Source organism: Acanthamoeba castellanii, assembly GCF_000313135.1.
Source record: "Acanthamoeba castellanii str. Neff unplaced genomic scaffold scf7180000084759, whole genome shotgun sequence".
NCBI classification, from domain to species: Eukaryota; Discosea; order Longamoebia; family Acanthamoebidae; genus Acanthamoeba; species Acanthamoeba castellanii.
The window spans coordinates 231,678-233,017 of NW_004457640.1; the positions used below are offsets into that span (position 1 = coordinate 231,678).

The 1,340-nt window shown below is 55.4% G+C and overlaps 1 protein-coding gene across 1 annotated transcript in view; it reads right to left on the reverse strand.

Moving 5' to 3' along the window:
- Window positions 1-478: 478 nt before the first annotated feature.
- The window catches only part of ACA1_398660 (nucleolar gtpbinding protein 1, putative), a gene marked incomplete at both ends in the record, with an annotated part of 2,427 nt that continues 1,565 nt past the window's right edge, over window positions 479-1,340 (reverse strand). Inside the window, 2 exons of the mRNA XM_004351625.1 lie at window positions 479-817; window positions 927-1,301. Of these exons, the coding sequence (XP_004351677.1) occupies window positions 479-817; window positions 927-1,301 (714 nt within the window). The remainder of the gene's footprint in view (window positions 818-926; window positions 1,302-1,340) is intronic.

Genomic DNA, 1,340 nt, shown 5'->3' on the forward strand with positions numbered 1-1,340 from the left:
TGCCAGCATGGGGAGGCGGAGATGAGGCCATGCGGACCTTCGTTACACCAACAAGGGCAGCTTGCACTAGCTTTGCATATTGCTCCGTCGAACCACTAATTGGCGCGATTGCCTGATGGGCTGGAGCATTAACGACTGTCTGTCGTGCTGTTTTCATCATTTTGTTCTATGAGGTGCTCGGAGTGAGGCGAAGAGACTGAGCCAAGCCGAAATCGCGAGTGTAGAATTGGAAATTTATGGACAATGATGATGTGGGATTTGTGTCTGACTCAGTCGGAGGGCAAGAAAAATACTCATCCACACAGCGGAGTTCAAAATGGTACCATCCCTTCCCGGTTGTTTCTCGACTTTTTGAGATTCGGAGAAGAAATTACACTAGAAATTCAATTTGAAATCATTCGAAAAACTCGTTTGGACCAAAAAGAATTTCTTTGCTGTGGCGAAGCCCAAAACCACGAGTACACCTTGCTCCCCTCTCTCACCTCCTGTCGGTCTTGCCGTTGCCGCGCTTGCCGGCGTAGAGATGCTTGGGCTTGAGGTTGTAGATGTGTCTGTCGGCCTCTCCCTTTCGTCCGTCCTTGTTCATGGTCCTCTGCGCCTTCTTGGCCTTGACCTCGACCTCCAGCTTCTGTCGCTTGTCTCGCAGACCCTCCTCCTGCGGGGTCTTGCTCCTGCCTCGCGACTTGGACCGCTCCACCGACGGGCTCTCGGAGCGCGACCTCTTCCGGCCTCGGCTCATGCTGCGGGCTCGGTCCACCGCAGCGCTCGGGTTGATGCCCATGTCCTTCAAATGGTCCTCGAACGCGCCCAGTTGCAGCTAAAGAAGAAGAAGAAGAAGCGTTAGTGCATCGATGCGGCGAACCATGATGCAGAGAGAGAGAGAGAAAGAGAAAACAAGAAGAAGAGAGAAGAGAGGTGGGATGTACCCTGCCGGTTCTGGAGGCCTGGGTGAGGGTGGGTCGGGATTTGTTGCCCTTTCTGAGGGCGTGCTCCATGCGGGTGAGGGCGTCCTTGTTCCTCAGCTCCTTGAGGAGGTTGATCTCGTCTTCGGTCAGGCGGAAGGGCTGCTCCTCCTCCATCTCGCCCGCTTCATTCTCCAGTCGCTCCTCCTCTTCCTTCTCCAGCTGTCGCAGCTTGACCAGGATGTCGGGATCGATGTAGTCGAACACGTTCATGCCGTTCATGATCTCCGGGATGTTGTCGAACTTCCACTCGTCGTTGGCCAGCATGAACTGGTTCCTCAGGTCGGGGCCGAACACGGTGGGGTCCCAGTCGGGGTCCTCGGCCATGAGCCACCTGTTCTTGTGTACGAGGTCGATGGCGTTGGAGGTCACCTCACG